A 20,222-nucleotide genomic window follows, 5' to 3' on the forward strand; every position below is an offset into this window, starting at 1 on the left:
CAGCCTGGCTAATCTGGCTGCCCCACCAGCGCAAAGTGCCGAAAGTGAATCGGTTATTAGAGCCTCTCTTAATAAATCTGCCCTATATGTTGTACTGTGTACAAAGTGTTTTGTATTCTGGTGTTACCACAGCAAACAAGACCGCGGATGGGAAAAAGTAAAGTAAACAAGGCTTCTGATTGAATGAACAGGTGAGAGAACACAGAGAAAGAGCAGTGAGGACACTGTTAATGTATACGCAGCAGTTTACTGAGCGGTTTGAGATTAGCGGGTTACTGTTCGCTGCACAGACACAAAGTGTGCAGCAGACGTGCTGCGGCTTGATATGAGGATGGATGATAGCGGAGAATTAATAGAGAATGTGATCCTGTGGAGAAAGTTTGTATTCATAAATTACAAAGTTTCTTTGCTGTGTGGTTTAAAATTACAGCACCTAACTGCTTTCACAGATCACGTCAAATCGATTTATGCCACAACACTGTCAGATTGTGGTGTAACAAAATGGGTCAAATGTGTGTGACAGATGACCAAAAGAAACGGAATTTTGTATTTGACATAACAGACCTCTGATCGAAAACTACTTAGGACTCATGTTCATGTTGAACACTGAATCATAGGTAGCTGCATTTCATTTATGTAGTATGTGTGTGTAAAAGGTATCACAATATCACAACATACAGACTTAAATGTACTTAAGATTCAATGTTTGTTCATTTTTATTTTTCTACATTATTTGAATGGACCAATGCAGTGTTTCTTGTGGATTAAGAGGTTTGGCCTGGAGGCAATGTGAAGAAGAGTGGGGGGGATATCAGACCACTGATAGGTATGTTTTTTTTTCCCATCCCTACTGGGGAAATGGTTGTGATTCTGTTTGTGTGTGTTTATAAACAATGTAAAAACACTGTGTATTCTTGGCGGGAATTTGCCAAGGCCGAACATCTAAACTGACCAATGACTTTGTGTCCAAACTAAGCTCCTTCACTGAAATGTGTGAATGTGCTTCAGGTTAGAAGTGAACTGATCTCCTCACCTCAATTCTGTTGAAGGCCAGGCATATAGACACAGAAACTGTTTGGATTTCTTGCTGTTTTTGTAGAAATTGTTTATTTCTTGAGCTTTCGCCACCGTTTCCAGTTCAATCAGAACCCAAAGCTGTTAGGACTGGCTGGAGCATTTTACTCTTCAGGGCGTCTCGTAGAACTTGTCTTGATAATTATATGAATTAATAGAGACAAGCTATTTTTCAGTGACAGTTAAAACTATGTTGCTAAATGAGGTCCTCTGCAGTTCACCCACTTCCAGTGCTTCACTCAACAGCAGCCTAACTGCACCTGTGTATGTGACTCAGTCTAACTTAGCAGGTTTGTTGTGGGGAGTGAATGTTGCCGTAACCACAGCAATGTGTATGCCATTAGCGGCAGGGACGTTACTTCTGTCAGCCATAAAGTGTGGAGATGAGCTCAGGTTGCAGTATAGTAGTTACTGAAAGGGAACAGAGCCGGGGTAAGAGCTAAGCCAACCCAGCCTGGACCTAACAAAACTCTGTTTACCTACATCGTCAATTTTTCTTTTCCTCGGAAATACCTAAGTAAGCTCATTTAGAGCATCATAAGATAGTCTGCTAAATGACAATGTAATATTGCCTATTAGTGCTGTTAACTAACTGAATTCTGTAATGCGGGCACGGCGGGAATCGGGCCTCCAGGGCGAGTCACCAAGGCACTGAGGATTGATGGGTTGGAATGTCACACTTTATTTGGATGGTCCCATATAGACGCTGTACAGATACTTAAATCATTAACAAGCTTTCTGGTGATGTTCAGTTGATTATTAACAACATTATGGTGAGGGTTAGGGTAAGGAGTAGATGTAGGTTTTGCTTTGTGGTTATGATTAGGGATAGATTTCATAAATTCTTTCACACTGAACTTGAGGTTCAGCTGCATTCAATGGATATTTAGTTATTACCTATAGACAGACTGAGCACTTACAAAGCATCTACAGTGGACCATCCAAATAAAATGTTACTTTTCCGCCATGGAGGTTTGTTACGAGCCGAAACACTGCAATACAAATGCTCTAAAATCACTTGGATCAAAACATGAATTAACATTAAAAGTCAAAAATTTGCAGCCTTGTCCAGTAAAGTTACTATTTTGGAGAGACATGTTTTTCTTTGCACATCAACGATTTTGTGGTTTGGATAAAAGGCCCCTCACCTGTTTGATTGGCTTGGCCAAACCCGCTTGTCGTGGTGGTTCCGAATGGGTTTTTGTTTGCAGCGTCTTCACTGGGTTTTCCTCCTAAACCGCTGAAAAATCCCCCACCAGAGGAGGAGGTGTTACCAGCCCCCGAGCCAAACAGACCACCGCCAGACGAGGGCTGATGGAAGAACAGGAAGAGGAGAGAAGTCAGATAAGTGAGGTATGATGATCTCAAAGACTGTGGTCTGACTGATATGACAACAGTCAATGAAACCAATATTGATCTTAAACAGCTAAAAGGTATGACAACTAATGATATCAGCCAACATATTTATAAATGAAACAGACCAATAGTTTTAGTTATGTAGTCCTTTAATGACTGATATGACTGCTGTGGTAGCTGGCAAACAACAGCTGTGCACGTTTTTCAGGACAAAGACCTAAAGTACCGCCTCTGGGGGACAGTTTGACATTGAAATGGAAGAAGGGAAGAGAGGGCAGAATGAACTACGCCATTTTCTGCTTCAGTGAGAACAACAGACCTCAAATTTATAACCAGGACAAGGAAAAAAAAAACACCATATCTTTACAATGGTTTAGACTGAGGAACAAAGATGTTTCCCAGGATCACTGCAAATGATATCAACTTTTGGCAACTGGTGACAGGCAGCATTGCAGAGTAGGGCTGAACAATACTGAGGTCATTTTTAACGGTTTTTGCTGTGAGCATTTAAATTTTTGGGAAAAACGAGAAGTCAAACATTTACTCAGATAATCTATTCTCAGAGCTAATTATCACCTCATCGCTGGAACAGGTGGGTAAAGATCAGTAATAGAAAATATGGACAAAATACCATATTGCAAATATGACATGCCTGGCAGTTTGGGTCGTCATGATACCAGACTTTCGACTTTGACACAGATAACAGATGTATTAGAGATACACCACAATAACACTTTACAATCATTTGAATGGCACTGAAAATGAGAAATAGTGCAGTTTGTTTTCTTCGCTTTCCTGCAGGGGTCAACAGTTCAAACAGTCTGGGTAGCAGATCAACCGTGAAAATATTAGCTGTTTCCTGTTTTCAAGGAGGAACATTAGACAGGAGATTTATAGTGTCTATTTACGCAGAGTATCGAGAGAGGGGTTAATTTATCTGCTACAGGTTTAATACCTGAAAACAACAATCCGCTCAATAAATACACAGAAAACAGCAAAACAAAAGAAGCGGAAAGGAAAGTCTCTGCGAGCATGCTGACGCCATCTGTACCCTCAGATTCATTCACAAACCACAGACGAAGAGCAAAGAATAACTAAAAATATAATATAAAACAAAGAGTGTTGAATTTTGTGGCACATACTGTTATTATTTTAAATTTTAGTCACAGAATCGTCAAGTTGTTTTTATGTAAACAGTTTTTATTTGTCAGCTCAGTTTTGTTCTTTTGAAAGCTGTTTTTAATATTATAATGTATTTTCTTTAATACCTTATAATTTTTAGGTTTTGTAAGTTTATTTAAAAGCATAAATAAAACAACAAACAAAAAATCTAGCTTTAGCTAGAAACGTTAATTTCCTGCCTCACTAAAGTGTGAAGTAGTTATTAGATTGAACCAGATGTTACCATTTTTAAATAGAAAATGTTAGGGTACTGAGTCATTTGCTACACTTCAGTGTTGAAACAACATGCAGAACTTTCAGAACTTTGTGCAGCATAATAATATAAATAATATAATATTACAATATAATAAAACACACTGAAGAACCTCTGATGATGATTAAAAATCTCAATGTAAAGGATCAATATGTCAATAATTATCAACCCCTAATACAGTTACGCCAGGATTAACAAAGACATCTGACTTTGACTACAAGCTCTCTCACTATTCAGCTGATTAAGGGTTTAAGTGTTTAAGAGTTACACCCCTGTGGTGAACAAAGTAAAATAGGTTTCTTGCCAGTGAATGACAGTACGAGCTGAGTGAAACAGTGATCATTTGTCTGCATGTGTAAATTAACACATTACCTGACCAAAGACACTTCCACTGCTGGGCTGCTGACCAAACACTGAGGACGTGGGGGTGCTGCCAAACGCTGTCGGGGGGGAAAAAGAAATGAGAAACAATGAAAGTGACATAAGAAACTCTGGGTTTGCTCTTCAGGTTAACCTGTTATAAACAAGCACACTAAGGCTACATTCACACAGGAGGTGAAAGTGGCCCGAATCTGATTTTCTCACCAAATCAATTTTTTTTGTTAGGCTGTTCACAATATATTTAAAATGTGATCACACACCTAAACTGACCCACATGTGTTATGTACTTTATTGGTCCTACAAGGGAAATTTGTCATTTTGCTGCCTAATCACGCCCAATCTGGGAGCAGCACAGCGTCACCAGCAGAGCATCGCCGCCTGGGGCAGTGGGGGGGGTTGAGTGCCTCGCCTATGGGCTCAACGAGGTATGCCTAGTCAGTTGTGGGATTTGAACCCGCAACCGGTTGGTGGCTCACTTCTCCTACCACTAGGCTACTGGCCACCCCATGTGCAAAAGAACAATGCTTCACGCAGCGCACTCATCCAGAGGTAAACCATCATGACTGCCAATGAACGCCAGTTGCTCCCAGAGGTTTCAGTTTCATCTTCTTCAGCATCACAGGAGCCAACAAGAAGCTTCATTGACTGACAGCTGGACTCATCACCCAGAATGTGTTCAAGCTCACTGGAAAAAGGGCTCCGTCACGTCTTTGGTTCACAGCTTTGTGCGCCCGCAGCTGCGCTGTATGAAACTGATGATGTGCAATATTTTATTTGCACTTATATCGGTCATAATTTGAAAACATTCGCTTCTTGGTTCTTTATTAAGTTAATCTTTTTTCCATTTATGTTTTTATGACGTAAAAGTGACGTTACCAGCTCACTACAAACTACTGCCTCCCCAGAGTTCAGGCCCGCGGACCACTACACGGTGCTTCCACAGGTTGAGAAACCCTGCTGTAGAATGCTATTCTATAGCTATACTGTCTTAGTATATACACAGTATACATATATACAGCGAAAATATGTAAATGAATTATGAAATATGAGATATTCTGACTGGAACTCTGTGTAAAAAGGTCCATACTAAGGACAACAAATACTATATTAGAACGTATATCCTTCATAGTAGAAAAAAAACGAATGCTGAAAAGCACCGATTTGCAGTCTGCGCTGTCTAATCATCTCTTAAGTGATGTCAGTCTTTGAGCTCATCTCAACATTAGCTATTCCCAGGACAATACTGAAGTGAATGGGTTTATGATTCATCTTCTGTCTTTGTGGATATGCTTGTGTTTCACTTCCAACTGTCATCTGACATTACCAACACCCTGCATGGTGTCTAGAGCGTGACAGATAATAAGAAAACAGAGAAAAATTCTGTTCTTCTTTTATCATTAATGTCAATGGGTGCACAGAAAGTGCTTTAAATGGCTAGCAGTGACTCTTTTTCAGCAGCACTCAAATAATTCCACTGTGCTAGGACTGCATTCACTCAACGTCTTCACACCTTCCTTGAAATGTCATTACAGAGATGCGTATGGTTACTACTGAGCATTTTGGTTCATAAAATAAACAGCAGGTTACTGGCTTTAAATAACTGCGCAATTGCCTTCAGAATGAAAAGAGGAAAAATTAATGATCCTCAGAACAATGAAATGGTGTTAATACTGTTCACTCAATGCCTAAATATAACATTATAAACCTACTTTTGCCAAATTATCAGTAAGACTAACAATTAGTCATCAATATGATCCACACAGTCATTCTGACAGACTGTAATACACTACAGGAAGTGTAGGGGGCGAAATGGCTTCTACTGTTTCATTAAAAAGCTCTATAATGTTCATATGACCCACATAGTCATTCTGACAGACTGTAATACACTACAGGAAGTGTAGGGGGCGATATGGCTTCTACTGTTTCATTTAAAAACGCTCTATAATGTTCATATGACCCACACAGTCATTCTGACAGACTGTAATACACTACAGGAAGTGTAGGGGGCGATATGGCTTCTATAGTTTCATTTAAAAAGCTCTATAATGTTCATATGACCCACACAGTCATTCTGACAGACTGTAATAGACTACAGGAAGTGTAAGGTATATGATGTTTTGATTAGCTGATTGAATGATAATCAATTAATAAATCTACACACTCACCGAAAAACGGTGCTTCAAGGGTTCTTTAGTAGAACCATGAACACTATGCATGATTAAAGGGTTCTTTGCATCATAAAAGGGTTCTTCGGATTGATGGAAAATGTGCATGAATGTGCTACAGAAGGTTCTTAATAGAACCTTTTTGAAAAGCGTTCAACACAGCACCCAAAAGGGTTCTTCTGTTGTTACGGTGTCAAGCTTGTAACAATAGAAGAACCCTTTTGGGTGCTATTTAAAACCATTCTCAAAAAGGTTCTATACAGAAGCATCTACAGCACACTCCTTCAATCTGAAGAACCTTTTCATGATGCAAAAAACCCTTTAATCATGCAAAGGGTTCTTTGAGTGTTTGTGGTTCTAGATAGAACCATTTTCTTCTCTAAACAATCCTTGAAGAACCTTTAAGAGTGTATTATAGAGAATACGTAAACTGAATCATGTCTTATTCAGTATAAGATGATCTACTTGATGGTTGTAAGCTTCCTATCTGGGCTATTTGGTTAAATAAACAAGTGACTGAGTCTCATTAATGTGTGACTGGGTCAATGTTTTACTACAGAACAGGAGTAATTTAATAAATGCTGAACTTGCAGACCCACCCAGGAACCTACTAGCCAGCTAGAGGGCGTTTCTCCAAACCTTGTCCATTCTGATTAGATTTGAGTGCTCTGATTATACTTTGGCCTGATTAAGTAACACAGCACAGGCTAAAATGTGATTAGGCTGTAATAGACAGAATCGATTCAGTACTCAGTACCGATATCAGGCTAATACCTTTAGAAATGCTGGATCAGAAAAAAATAACAAATCTAATCCTATTCTGTAACTAATCTGGTCTGAAGTATCACAGATCTGCACAACATAATCTACAGCAAAGTGTCTAATGTGATCTAACATACAAGTAGTTGGCCAAGTGTACCTCCTATTTTAAGTAGTCTAAAGCCTTTTTTGATTGGGATTAGTATTACCTGGGAACGTGCTGTAATTTGAGTGATTTTAATCTAGTACGAATCCGCCATGTCCGTTGTTTTTACAAATCTGTAACAATGACCTCATAATTTGCCAAACCCTGAGCTCCTCAGTACTAGTAATCCTGCTTGAATCAACCTCTCAGTAATGTAATAAAACCAGGTAAGAGAAAACGGACGATGCTGAAGTCAGCTTCCTATTCGCCAGCTTTTTGATAAAATTTCTGTGTTCCATCTTAAATGGTACAGCATTCTCTTATTCACACCACTTTCTTATTTGCCAGCCTCTTGTTTGAATTCAGTAACTGCTGCACCATTTAAGGTGGAAAGAGAAAATCTGAATACGAGGCTGATGGATAAGAATCCGACTTCAGCTTCATAGAAAACATCTCCTTTTATTTCCTTTGTGAGGATGAGGCTATCAGCTAAAATGCAGCTCGATTTGACCCTTAATCCTCAAGTTCGTGACAAGAATACAGTTTCTGGTGAGGGCTGAATTACAAGGTGAAGGAAATTAAAATATCTGGAAAGTTCCTCTCACAAGGCAGTGCGTTTTCTGTCTTGTTAAGTTGAATGAATCCACACCACTAGCCTAATACTAGTCTATAAGTCAGTTAGCCGCATAACGTGTTGTTATTGTTCTGAAGTGTGTCTCTGTCTCATAAAGTTGACAAATGTAGGCGCGATGATGTTTCGTTCCAGGCTATTTGGGGTCATTACAGAGATACTTTATCCCGTATGAACTGGCCAGTCAAACCCCACACATATTAAAATAACGAACCTTCTCCGGTAAAACTAATCCCACTCAAAAAGGACTTAACTTTGCACTGTTAGTGACGTTTCTGTTTTATTGTGTGAACAAAAAAGAACAATTAAAAATAACAAGGTTGCTGGCTAGATTTTTCCTCATATAGGGTAGTACAATGATGATGATGGTTTTCATTAAGTGGTTACAGTGGTGGTGATAGGAACCAGACGTCCACCTCTAAAAGCTCCCTCACAGAAAGTTATTACATGAAATGGTTATGAATTCAATGCCTGATGTCTGAGGCATTGTTTTCTGACAGTTTTATGAGACGTTTTTGACCTAAAACATATTTTTAAAAACACATTCAATGTGGAAGCGTACCTGCAGGGTATTAGGAGGCAAAATAGTCCCCAAAGAAAACGTATTACTTCAGATTTTCCGCCATGTTACCATCATCAACAGTCCATTTAAACTCAGAAGACACGTGTAGGTTCACTGCTGGTTTTGGATGGTAAATAAAATGTCTGTATTTCTGTTGCAGTCATAGTGACCCCTGGTTCCTATCACCACCACTGTAAAGAAATCTTAGAAATAAATACATGGCATCTTTACGATCAGTGAATTAATATAACAAATCTGAAAGCTAATACATGCTTCCTCTACAGATCTGCATAATATTTCAATTAGCGAAATTCTTCAGAGGACAGAATGTGACCTACGAGCTGTAAACAAACAGGTGGAAGATAAAGGTCCATTCCACAGTCTCAGTGAGAACCCAGACAGGAAGCTGATCAGGCTCAGAGTCTGTGGGCCACAGATCAGCTGTTTTGTTGGGTGACCCACCCAGCCGTGTAACACTGCCAGGAGAATTCTGGGAATTCATGGGAATGGAAGAGCTCGTCAGAACGCAGCCCACGCCCTCAGATTAAACACCCGCTGGTGCCCCTGAGATAATGTCCCCAGCTGCCACCCAGCGAGAAGACCCTGGCACCTGCTGACCTCATATAGCCTGGATTCTAAGGCATTCACTTTTTGTTTAGCATGTAAAAAGCTTTCAGTCTTGAATTTGGCATAATTAAAATGATAATATTAATGAAAAGAGCTCTGGACAACTACCTATACCGTCACACAGAATTTCTACAATGCTGTGTCCTAACACTACTGAGATATTTTGCTTATAACATTTTCTGATTTCAAAATTAATTTATTTTAGGATAGATATTGCATATTGTGATTAATTTTAAACAAAAATTACAATTAAATTTTACTTTTCTATCACTCAAATACACTTCAATGCAAATTTAATTTTACATTTTAATGCACTATTACTGTTCTGTTTATTTGGTGAATGTAATATATAAAATATAAAATGTGGCCTGTGCAAAAGTTATGGCAAATTGTATATTTTATTTGTATGCTTTATTTTTGTCAATATGTTAATATATAATAGCAATAGTAAAGAGAAACTGTGCATCAAAATTTGCAAAAATGTCGCGTCATATTTTGGTTTGTTCCCTGTAGAGAAAGTGTTTGAGAAATGTGTGTGAGAAATTTATTTTCACTTAAATCCACAAAAATTTAATTTGACCAGGGGTTTAAACATCTGCACCGACTGTATTTACATGTATTCATACAGTAATTCATATTCGGACCTAAACTCAAACACTCTACTACCCCACAGGAAGAAATACACAGTCATATCAAAATCTCCTTCCATTTTTTTGTTTAATTTTTCATTCTTCACACAATCTGAAATCATCAGCATCTCTTCACATTGTGTGAACACTTCATAATGAATGAACCAACAGAAATGGTCTGAAATTATTTCCAATAAAATCTTGCTACATTAACACTAGTATTGTCAAAGTTAACATGTTAAAACCGCATCACTAATGATGTTTCACAGCGTTAATGCATTTTCCTAGTTTAATCTGTCAAGCCACTCGTAGTAGTGCAGGCTGAAGCCCAACTGCAGTGTGCTTTATGTTGCTATTTAGGGAAGGATATCAGTAGGATTTTATCGTTACTGATTACTTATCGATATTCTCACTGATACTACTATCCATAATTTGGTGAACTAAAATATAGACATGACATGAAAAGATGCGAAGTTGAAAAAAAACAAAAAAAAACAAAACAAAACATAAGCAATTAGCTGTTACAGATTTCTGCTATGCTTGCTATCGAATCTGAAGTCAGTACAGACTCAGCTTAATATTACTACTTTACCCGATAAGCTGATTTAGGCTTTCAAAATATTCTAATTACTTTTTTTATGCTGAAAACATTACCTGTTATGGGCATTTAGACTAAACTACCTGTAGTTTTAGCATAAGGTTGAAGTTGGCTTCTATTCGCCAGCGTCTTGTTCGAATTTTCCTGTTTCACCTTAAATGGTGCAGCAGTTATAATAATGCGTCCAACCAGCAGATTCAATCTGGTGCCATTTGACAGGACAGCCATTTGAAAATGCCAGCTATGTAGAAGAATTAACGCTACATAAATACTGACAGCAGCCCTGTTTGTCCAGGAGCTTATCGATATTTTGGGACTGACCAGCCAGGAACTGATACCAATTTAATACTGGTTCTCGATATCCACTCCTACTTATGTCTCGACTATCTCTCCCTCGTTCCAATCAGCAAGTCAGCAAAGTTCCACTGACGTCCCTCAATAAATGAATTCCTAACTATTGCCATGCTGAATTTATTTTACGCCAAAGTACAATGAGTCCTGAAGTATCATTTACAAGCACAAAACAATGCACTGATGACGGCATTCTCAGTAACATCAGCACTAGAGCGCCTTCAGCAGACTATACTAGTCAGTGCTTGAGGCAGAACTACAGATAAATAAACGAGTAGCAAACTAACAAAAGCAACAGCTTGGTGGAGCTCCAGTTCCCCTTGAGTGCCTCCACTGTCACAAGAATCAATGAATGGAAACAGTGTTCACCCTGTAGAAATGACATGATTTTCATGTTCTGCAATCATGTGATGAAAATAATGCTGTTGAATTACTGAAAACAATAAATACGTTCTGATGAAGCTTATTTTGTCCAATCATATAGCTACAACAAAATGCGCTGCTTTATAAATGTAAAGAAAATCTTTCTTTAGGGTAAAAGGTGAGCAAACAAGACAATTAATTGCAAATAACTGCACAAAATAACGTGATTAATCGTGATTCTTTTTGCTTGACAACCCTATTCAACATACATTAAAGTAAATTTTTTTCTACTTTTAGGTGATAATTTCAGAGATGCTATGACAGCGACAATTTATAGATATACAGTTATACAATTTTTATTTATTACCTGAGTTTAACAAAAAGCAGTTTTTTGTTTTTTTTTTCCATAGTTTAGGAAAAAAACAAAAAAAAAAAACACAAAATGTGGTCTGTGCAAGGCTGTGTGTTAAATGTTTCCCCCAATATGTTATATTCAGCAAATAAATAGTAATTGTGTGTTAAAATGTGTAGAAGTGTGTTCTCTAAAACGTCCTTACCAGCTGGTTGTCCAAACCCAAACCCAGATGACGTGGTAGTGGTGGTGTTGCTACCAAATAACGACCCCTGTCCGAATCCGGTGCTCTGCTGCCCGAATGCTGGAGCGCTGCTCTGCCCGAAGAGGTTCGTCCCAGTGCTGGCTCCCGAGCTGGTGCTGCCTGCTCCAAAAGAAAAGGAGCTGGCACTGCTGGTGCTGGAAGATCCAAACAGTCCTCCTCCTCCTGCACTGGAGGCAGGTGTGTTAGCTGCTGCATTTGCCGTCTGTCCAAACCCTGAGCCAGTCCCGAAAGACGACTGGCCGAAAGTGAAGCCAGATGCCGAGCCGGCAGCCGCCGCAGGCTGTCCGAAACTGGCAGTGGCGATCTGCCCGAAAGCGGGCTTTCCGAAACCAGAGGTTGTAGAGGCTGCTCCGAAGGTAGAGGAACCGAATGTTGGGGCAGAAGTAGTGGTGGTAGGTTGACCAAAAATTGAAGCAGGGGCTTGAGCAGTGGTGCTGGGTGCTAACGGAGTAGCTGTGGTAGAAGATGGTACAGCTAGTGCGGCTGTGCTAATCACTGGGGTGAAGCAAGTGACGGACAGAGTTGTACCAGTGGTAGTAACAACTGGCGGGGCGAAGATGGAGCCTGGTGTTGTTGAAGGTGGAGCTGTGGTTGTCACTGCTGTTGGGGCTGTAGGAGCTGGTTCAAGACTAACACTAGCTGTTGGTGTAGGTGTAGGTGTAGGTTTAGCATCCGGTACAGAAGTTTCCACTACAGCTGTTGGTTCTGCAGGTGGCGCAGCAGAAGGTGGAGGTATTGGTGTTACACTGAGCGTACACGTAACTTGGGTTGACAATTTGTCGCCGGTTGATGCTGGAATCTCTGGTTGAGCAGGTGCAGGTACGGGTACTTTACTGACAGACACAAGGGATGGTGTGGATTGAGCTGGAGGTTCAAGGCTTGGTTCTGAGGGACGTTCTACAGGTGTTACAGCTGGGGCTGTAGCTGGTTCTGGTGGAGGTGATGACGCTTGAGGTTTTTCAGCTGAGGTAAGTGGAGCAGCTAGGAGGCTGCTGAAGGATGTAACAGCAGAAGGTGCTGCACATTCAGGTGGTTTAAAAACGCTAATTGTGGCAGGAACTCCAAGCGGTGCTGAATTTTTAGAGACATCTGCTGACGTACCATCTGAATCTGACCCGTTACTAGAAGCTGTAGGTTTTGGCAAGGAGCTAAATGTGAATGGGGCAGATCCGTTGCCAGGCACTCCAAAAGCGAAACCTGGAGTACTTTTTGGAGGTTCCTTAACCTCATCAACCAGTCCAACTCTCAGGTCAGAAAATGGGCCCAGGGTTTCTAAGGGGCTGCGCTGAGCTTTAGGGAGCTGGAAGGAAGGTGCCGTGGGGGTCAGTTTGACCGGTTCACTCACATTAGGAGGCTGAACAGAAGTGGGTGGTTTTGGGGTGAGGGGGAAAGGCGTCTCTGAGGGACCAAATGTCATTTTCACTGCGTTGCTGCTGAAGGAGAACTTGTTTGCATCTTTACCTATAAAATGATGGAGACAGAGAGAAATGGCACCACATTATAATACTGACACATTCCAGCCTTCAAATAATGATACTTAACCCTTTAAAGGATTATAACTCAGAGAATGGTCTTAAGACTCATTATCCAGTGACTTGTTAACAATATTCAGAAACTTCTATAAAGTATTCAGTATCTACAATGAATTACAGTGCTGTGAAAAAGTATTGCTTTTATTTTATTTTTGCATATTTCTCGCACTTGTTTTAGATCATCAAACTACTTAATATTAATATATTAGACAAAGATAACCCAAGTAAACACAAAATACTGGTTTTAAATGATGTTTTCGTTTGTAGAAGCAAAAATGCTATTCAGCCCTACCTGGCCCTGTGTGAAAAAGTAATTGCCCCCTCAGCTAATCAACCAGTTAACCAAACTCAACTGGCCACTGGGTTCAATTTCACTAACCACACCCAGGCATGACGTTTAGTGCCAGCCCCGCTGAATCTAAACATCACTTAAATAGAACTGTCTGGCAATGTGAAGGAGGAGACTCCAGCAAACTGCAGTGAGAGCCATTATCAACAAATGGAGAAAACTTTGAACAGTGGTAAAACTTCCCCGCAGTGGCTGGCGTAAAAAATTTCACAGAGAGCACATCGACGACTCATCCAGGAAGTCACAAAAGAACTCGGACAAATGTCTAAAGAACTGCAGGCCTCACTTGCCTCAGTTAAGGTCACACGTTTTCACACTTGGACCGTTTCAGGGTCTGAAGTGTGCATATGTGAACATGCCAAACAACTCACTCCTCTAAACGACCCCAAAAAATGAATTGTTGCAATTCATTTTGAGGTCCCTCTGATTTGAGCACTGTAAAAATAAAACGGCTCCAGTCCGCTTTTGCTTCATGGTAAAGACCTTCTGTACGCACAGCCACAGTCTTACAGCAGGTGTAAAAGGGGTCTGAGTTCTAATAAGTGGTCATAGAGCTCATCCATGCTAAAAAGGACCAGAGAGAAAACCTCCTCTTTACCTTTAACTTACATTGTGAACACAAAAAGCACCGAGGTCATTTGTAGTCGATTCTTTTTCAGGTTCACTTTAACAGAAATCATTTCAGTTAATTTAAAAAGAACTCATAAATGAAAACTAACTAAGAAAGACATTTGGCAAAAATGGCATCCACGGGAGAGTTGCAAGGTGCAAACCACTGCTGACCAAAAAGAACATAAAGGCACGTCTCGCATTTGCCAAAAAAACATCTAGATGACCCCCAAGACTTTTGGGATAATATTCCGTGGACTGACGAGTCAAAGATAGAACTTTTTGGAAGACATGGGTCCCTTTACATCTGGTATAAAGCTAACACTGCATTCCACCATTAGAACATCATACCAACAGTAAAACATAGTGGTGGTAGTGTGATGGACTGGGGCTGCTTTGCATCTTCAGGACCTGGACGAATTAAATTAAATGATGAACCATGAATTCTGCTCTCTATCAGAAAATCTTAAAGGAGAATGTCCAGCCATCAGTTCATGACCTAAAGCTTAAATGCAGTTGGGTTACGTAGCAGGACAGTAATCCAAAACACACTAGCAAGTCCACCTCTGAATGGCTCAAAAGAAACAAAATTAAGGTTTTGTAGTGGCCGAGTCAAAGTCCTGACCTGCATCCTATTATAATGCTGTGGCAAAACCTTAAACAGGCAGTTCATGCTCAAAAACCCTCCAATGTAGCAGAGTTAAAATAATTCCACAAAGCAGAGTTTACTAAAATTCCTCCACAGCGATGTAAAAGACTCATCGCAACTTATCGCAGACTTTTAACTGCGGTTGTTACAGCCATGGGTGGCACAACCAGTTATTAGGTTATGGGGCGGCAATTATTTTTTTCACGAGTGATATAATCAGTTCTGACTTGTAGCTGACATTTGAGTTTGAAAGTAGAAGAGGAGATATTTTTATCACAGTTTGAATTTGATGGAAAATTACTGCTGTGCTTTGCAGAAAGAAAAACATGCTTTACATTTTTGACATTTTTTTTTTGACACTGAAACAAATAAAGTGTGAAGTGCAGAACCTGTCGACACAGAATGTAAACTGAATGCGAATGCATGCATGTAAATTAGGCAGTCAATCAGCAGCACAGATTACGGATGCTAAGGCTGAATACTTATGTACTAAAATTCAGTTTGAATTTTTCAGTACTCTGTAGTGTTGAAGTAATTCAGCTAAAGCATTAAAGCACTGAATTCTGATAGTCAGCGCTGTTCAGTGCTGCTGTTGGACTGATTTCTGTTTGAATGGTCATATTTTGAACAACAGAATTGAAAAACTTACCAAACACAAAAGTTTGTGGGGAAGGCACGCCCTCTGTGACAGGTGGAGGGACCTTTACTGCAGCCTGAGAGGAATTCTGGGGGTGAAAGTAGTAATATTAATTAAAAAATTATAAGAATAAAAATAACAATAACAACATAAATAGATTAATACATAACTAAATGTACAATTTGGTTATACACTGATATAAGAGCTAATTGGGGTCATAATAATAATTATAATAACAGACAGACAGACAGAAGGGTAGACAGATGGACAGATATACAGTCATATGCAAAAGAAAAAAAAATCCCTCTCTTTATTAACAATTATTTGTACCATATAAACAGGCTATTTAAAGCTGACAGTGCTGAAGCTACAAAAACCCACAAACAGAAAACAAACAAAGCAAATATATAAACCTTTTTTGGTGTAAGAAAGGGGTGTAACAATGCATCGTGACAGTGTGATATCACAACGCAAAAAATGTGATTGTGTGCATTGTTAAGAACGGACACTCTTATTATAGTTATTATTTAGTTCTTTTTAGTGAATTTAGTTTTACAAGCTTACGCAACTCCACTCAGCACCTCAGTAAACTGTAGAATTTTGCTTCATTCAAATGTTCCTCAAAACACTCTGAGAATACTAACCGAGAACAGAGTTTCGAGAATCGAATCCAACTGTGGGCTGAATGTACCGTTACAGGCCTGACAGAAAACCACCCACTGGATGTTTTGGATACAAATTTCTCAGGGGCAGGGGTGCTGGAGGACCCAGCCCTCTCTCTTTATTAAGCCTTGTGCGGTGGGCGAAGTTGTCAGATGTTTGACTCTGCTGCTGGAATTTCAGATGGCTCTGGGGTATTTCGCATTACTGTACCGGTGTCTCCTTACCCTCCCCATATGACAGATGACGCCTCTGCAGCTTTCTGTTCCGCAGACGCAGCTTTTAAAATGAGTGCTACTCAACTATGCATGAGGATAAACATGCATGTGGCCATTTGGTCTCTGACCCAACCTATATGTGGCTGATACCTAGAGCAGTTTTGAGGGGCTAAACATTCTGATAACCAATGATTTTATTTGGAACTACACAAATTTTAGTTTTTTTTAATTACACTCTCCAAAAGGTGCAAAACTGTCACTGAGGTGGCCCCCTCAGGGGTACATCTCAGTACCTTTAGTCAGGGAACATAACTGTACCATAATCCATTGAAATTATATTTTCTAAGCTGTACTGACTCCACACACCCCGTCTCGTCTCCAGGCTTTTTATTTTATTGTTCTGTTTTAAAACATTCGGTTACGAAAATCTACAAATACGAACTTTTCACCTGGAAAAACGTATTTAAGGTTCAAAACTGGGCCTTAAAACCACTGTTGTACCTTTGAGGGAACATTTACATTGTTTATACCTTGATGAACAAAAAAATGTACCTGCACAGAACCTTTATTTCTAACAGTCCATCATGATTGCATGACTACAGTTAACAAACACACCATTTAATGCTATGATGACAGAACAGATCAAATGACCTCGCGCACAGTGATATAGTTAGATTGGTGGGGACGCAGTGTTAAGACACTACACAGTGAACGGGATGTGAATAAACAATAACAAAATACAAAATACTCTTAATTTTTCACATCAAAACTATACACAGCAGACGTGAAGCGATATTTTTTTTGGATTCAGTTATTTGTGGAGCGAAAAAAGGGCAGAATATCTACGATAAAGTATTTTGCTTCACAAGAAAGAGGTAAAATGTGACATTATGCAGGACGCTTTCCTCTCTGTAAAAGCAAAAAAGAGTCTGGAAAGTTTCGTCTCCTCATTTAGGAGCTGAAACTGTACGAGGTCTTTCACTCACAGCTCGGATCTGCGTAACTCAGTTTGAGCTGGTGTTGGAGACGCAGCTCCAAATGAGGAAAACAAACTACACAATGAATTGTATTTTTATCATCATCATATGCGCTCCTGCAATAAACACTTTATTACAGGCTGTGATGACAGAATGATTCAAATGACCTTATGCACAGTGACATAGTTAGAGTGGTGGGGATGCTCCAGAGTGAACAAGGCCCTGAGAAAAGACAAGAAGATGCAAAATATAGACGTATTTTTTTGCATGAAAACTACACACGCAGACACAAAGTGATTTTTTTTGGAATTTCGTCAAGTTATTTGTGGAGCGAAAAAAGGGCCAGAATATCTACAAGAAGGTCTTTTGCTTCTCACAAAATAGACAAGCTGCTTTTGGAGATGCCGCTCCAAACAAGGCAAAACAAACAGGCTGAATGTCTTTGAATGCAAATGTGTTGGTTGATTAAACAGTGACATTGGGCAACTTTTCCATTTTGAAAAAGTGAAAGCATGAAGAGCTTCACTGCTTCATTCGAAAGCTGAAACCTTGAGTGCTGAGCCCCATTTTATCTACTTTTGGCGATTCTGGTGTTTTTGATCTTTTAGAAAACGTTCTAGTGGCTGTGGCAAAGCCACTTCATCATCATGGTTGTAGTCATGCCAACAAATAAATCGAACAGTGAGAATAAAATAACGTTGCATTTTCGCATTCCGAAAATAATGTCTGGTGTGCAACACATCATCAGTTACACATGCTTGAATCAACATACTGTCGCACACATAAACTGCACAAATAAAACGCACTTGGAGTGTAATGGTCTCTAGAAGCCCAACAAGTGCTTTCCTGCGCTGGGCTTGAACCCACATGGAGAACAACTAACTTAACCATGTGGTTAAATAGCCCACTGCAAACGAAGCAAAGCACGGCTCAAAAACGTCACTATCCTGAACTACTCGCCTGTAAAACTGTTCAAAACAAGACTATTCTCACTCTCAGTGTTGTGCGTAAAATGCAGAGGCTGTACGGTAAACTCTCTGAATCAGTAATGGCTACTGTCAAAACAAACCTGCATCAAGGAGCTTTTTAAGGGCTTCAATATATTTTAAAATTTTTGTATGCCTACATTAAAAATAAAAAATATTCTCCACAAGGGGGCGCCATTAGTAGCCAAATTGTTTTTGATGCTTCATAAGAGTAGAGCAGCCTTAATTTTATTTATAATGTATCGCGTTACTTACAATGTTATGTTTAATGTTAATTAGTTATTTAACCGTGGTGAAGTTTTTTCTGAGATTCATCAGATTTGCCGGTCACAGTTAAACAGGGGATGCCTCATATCGAGTCCCCCAGTGGCAAAACTATCCAAGGTTTCGCTCCATCTCGGAAAGACCGCAATCTTCAATCCAAAAAAGTCAGTAATTATAAGGAATTTCACTGATACTAATAAAAACTATCAAATGATATTATCGACCAACCAACACAGTGGTTGGTCTCTTTTCTAAATGCTGTAAACGAGCAACAAGAGTTTCCAATAAAATATCAACGTCAGTCTTGTTTGCAGAGAAACAGCGGCTAAGTTTGCATGCAAAGATTTTTGCTGATCTGATTGAATACATTCTGATTATGTATTAAGACTGACGTGTTTATATGCTCACTCTACTCAACAACTTAGGGTACACATCACCATGGCGACAAGCAACACGTGAGTCCGGTCAGAGTGAGATGAGCAGCAGTGAGCAGTGCTTTTGTTTTTAATTACTTTAAAATGTGTCAGACTCAGGAAAACGCCCTTCACATGTCCTTATTAAAGAAGGCCGAGAGGAAGACGTCGTGTTCTGAGAGACATAAGCTGGACGTCCGCCCCACCGCCGTCTTTTAAAGATCAGAACATAAACTTCGTCTCCTCTGCAGACCAGTTTCTGCTCCCACCATGTTGAACATTATAAACTTTTTCTATGATGTGACGCACACAGGCAGAACGTACTTACACGTTCCGATTGGGAATGTAATCAGATTCAGGCGTTTTCATGGTTATTATTCTTCTATTAAACAGATTATTTACAGGATTACCCACCTCGTTCAATTGGATAGAAATTGTATTCCGAATGGCCTCAATCGGACTAGACTATTCCGACTGAGGTGTATACATGGATGTATTCTATTCTCATTGAGCTATTAGTGGGATTATTAACGGATTATTAGGTTGTATTTAAACATGGCCAGTGTTACTCTACAAAACAAGGAGAGATCCCTTTGCAAAAGCATCTCTAATGGTAACCCATAAGACTGCTTCACAAAACAGATCAATTCTACACTTCATTTTGTTTTTAAATTTACTGCTATGTGTGACAAAAAACACTGCAACATGAAGAGATTATTTGAAGCTTGATGTAAAGGTTCAGTTAGAATTGCTGAAAACAGTATTTATCAGAATTAGCTGTTTGTCATTATTGGCTAACAGCAATACTCACTTTTTTGGCCTCTACGGTGGCCAGAACCTGCTGGACGACCTGAGCTGCTGGAGCAGGAACAGACGAGCTGCGGGAGAGACAGACAATACAGTTCAGTGTACTTTACAGAGTAAGTTAATGTCTGAATGTGAGATTCTGTAGGACATTAAAAGGGAATAAACGAGCTCAAAGCATGATATCATTTGATATTAAGTGATGCATGCAATCAAAGTCATTACATTTTGATGGAAGAGCACAGGAAAACAAGAATGTCTGTCTTTTAAATCAAATGACAATGAATTGTGGGGGACATGAGCTACCAATGTTAAAAAAAAAGCACATTTTGATTTCTGGTTGAATGAATAATTATAGCCACACCTCACTTCTTTTTTTTTTATTTTTGCTGGACTGGTCAGCCAAGAATAGTCACTGTCCCTAACTGACT

At 39.5% G+C, this 20,222-nt stretch overlaps 1 protein-coding gene across 1 annotated transcript in view; it reads right to left on the minus strand.

Moving 5' to 3' along the window:
- nup214 (nucleoporin 214) overlaps positions 1–20,222 on the minus strand; it is a 79,208-nt gene that overhangs the window by 18,499 nt on the left and 40,487 nt on the right. Inside the window, exons 25-29 of the mRNA XM_036580651.1 lie at positions 19,799–19,865; positions 15,482–15,557; positions 11,634–13,154; positions 4,238–4,305; positions 2,223–2,385 (exon numbers count right to left, since the gene is read on the minus strand). Of these exons, the coding sequence (XP_036436544.1) occupies positions 2,223–2,385; positions 4,238–4,305; positions 11,634–13,154; positions 15,482–15,557; positions 19,799–19,865 (1,895 nt within the window). The remainder of the gene's footprint in view (positions 1–2,222; positions 2,386–4,237; positions 4,306–11,633; positions 13,155–15,481; positions 15,558–19,798; positions 19,866–20,222) is intronic.

This window comes from Colossoma macropomum, unplaced genomic scaffold (assembly GCF_904425465.1).
Source record: "Colossoma macropomum unplaced genomic scaffold, Colossoma_macropomum, whole genome shotgun sequence".
In the NCBI taxonomy this organism is placed as follows: Eukaryota; Metazoa; Chordata; class Actinopteri; order Characiformes; family Serrasalmidae; genus Colossoma; species Colossoma macropomum.